Source organism: Myzus persicae, unplaced genomic scaffold (assembly GCF_001856785.1).
Source record: "Myzus persicae strain clone G006 unplaced genomic scaffold, MPER_G0061.0, whole genome shotgun sequence".
NCBI lineage: Eukaryota > Metazoa > Arthropoda > Insecta > Hemiptera > Aphididae > Myzus > Myzus persicae.
Genome location: NW_019101742.1, coordinates 6494 through 8560, shown reverse-complemented (window position 1 = coordinate 8560; position 2067 = coordinate 6494). Strand labels below are relative to the sequence as shown.

At 24.6% G+C, this 2067-nt stretch overlaps 1 protein-coding gene across 1 annotated transcript; it reads left to right on the top strand.

The window, feature by feature from the left end:
- The first annotated feature begins 265 nt into the window (after positions 1-265).
- On the top strand, positions 266-1231 carry LOC111030314. The gene is made up of 3 exons (XM_022309740.1): positions 266-475; positions 544-691; positions 1137-1231. The coding sequence occupies exons 1-3, from the start codon at positions 266-268 to the stop codon at positions 1229-1231; spliced, it is 453 nt and encodes a 150-aa protein (XP_022165432.1).
- The last annotated feature ends 836 nt before the right edge of the window (positions 1232-2067 follow it).

The window sequence follows — 2067 nt, the reverse complement described above, 5'->3', positions numbered from 1 at the left end:
CATTTTTATTATTAAATATATTAAAAAAATATTAAAAATATGCTTTGAGTGATGCAAAGTAAACTTGTATAACAATTCAAATATCACATTTTTAAATAAAACAACTAGAAACACCCTTTTTGTCAGGCATATAGCTATTTTTCCTATGTTCCATATATGTTAGACAAAGACAGAAAATCACCGCTTCCAATCCCCTTAAATACATTTCCACTCTGTTTAAAATTCAAAAAAATTGTAAATTGTTGTATTTACAGTGTTTAATCAAATGGTTTCCCGTCAAAAAGATATAAATCTTATAAAAATTGATGTGATGAAAAATCAAAATTTAATAGCAGAAGTAAATGACAGACAAAATCATCAAACAACTCGAAATCAAACTGTTGAAAATATAACTAGGTCAAATTTAAAAATACCGTTAGAGACTATGGAACAACTTGACAGTCTTGAAGCAGATGAAGAACTAAAACAAATCTTTGTATGTTTTTTTTTATTATTATTATTTTACTATAATATAAAGTATATCTTTCTTTCTCCTATAAATAGGCTAATGTTATTCGCAGAAATGGAAAGTCATTTGACTCAAAAAGAACAACATATCAAATTATGAAGATTGTTTTTGAAAATCGCTTGGCCGAGGGATTGGATATGAAAGGAAGAGGAGAGAAGCGAGCATTATTAAAAATGGAAATTTGTACAATAATAATAGGTATGATACTAAAGTAAAAAAATTATGTTAAAACTATACAGTAGAAAATCAATAATTTTAATTTCATCAAAAACTGAGCATACTTCTATCGGGTTATGCTTAGTTTTCATAGTTAGATAGAGTATAACATTGCCTCACAATTACCACTTAATCTTTACTTTATCTTTTCAACGAAAAGCCTAGGTATATATTTTTTTTCAAGTTACTAAAAGTACTTTTGGAAAATAAGAAGATATCGGATTGACTTTTTAAATTCATTCAGTTATTTAGGCATACAGGTTTTGTTTTTCGTTTTCACACAACTAAATAACTGCTTTTGATTTAATTTGTAATTAATAAGAACAAATTACTTATTATAAAATCCAGACATCTATTAATTTTAGCAACAACTATACATTAACTAACTATATATTATTTATATTTATCATAGATGCTGTGAAGTTCATGTTTCCTGAAGAATCACTGAAACTGATAAAAATGTATATGAGTGATTGGCTAAAGCAGGCTCCTAAGAGGAAATCCTAATAAAATGATTATTGATTTATATTAATATATCAAAACATGATTTTTGTGATTATATAAATACTAATAAATTATATATAACTAAAATTAATAAACTACTATACCTAATTCTCATATATAAATAAAAAGTGCATATTCTACATTTTCTACAGTCACCTTTCTGGATCCTTATAAACGTTAGTTAAATTTTGAATCCTTGTAAATTGTAATATTAAAAATGTACATAATATAAAGGTATTACCTACACCAAATATATACTACCTAAATATAAACATTATTTTTACATGTTTGTCCACAAAGTTAATACTAAAATACACGTATATTATGTACGTATCATATCCCAAATTCATACTTCTATAATTATTTACGTATTTTAAACGTAATTTATATGTTGCTAATTACACCAAATACACTTGTATATACACTTATTATAAACATGATTTTTGCCACTAATATGTACGTATTTAAAACGTTGAATATACGTTACAATTTACATTTATTACACACATAATATACGTTGAAAATCTATCTTTTGACCCAAAAATATCCATGATTTCTACTTATCATCAACTAAATATATTCGTTTATTATACGTAACTTAGATTATGTATATTCGTATGTTATAGGTTAAATATATGTATATTTGTTTACTGAGCAAGTTTTAATGTCAATTTTGTTCTGCTTGCCGAATGCTACAACATGTTATAATTAGTTATACAAATTATATGTGATTACTAAAACAATCAACACCTAATCAAATCTATAAAAATGTATTTAACTTTTTAAAGATCATAATATTGTTGAAATAATCTATACGATTTAAAAAAGGCGGTATTTTA

Excerpts from the sequence above, each read along its gene's own strand:
- LOC111030314 (XM_022309740.1), top strand. The coding sequence starts at position 266 with ATGGTTTCCCGTCAAAAAGATATAAATCTTATAAAAATTGATGTGATG. Across the intron at positions 476-543 it reads AAGAACTAAAACAAATCTTT|GCTAATGTTATTCGCAGAAA; the intron begins GTATGTTTTTTT and ends TCCTATAAATAG. Across the intron at positions 692-1,136 it reads ATTATTAAAAATGGAAATTT|ATGCTGTGAAGTTCATGTTT; the intron begins GTACAATAATAA and ends TATTTATCATAG.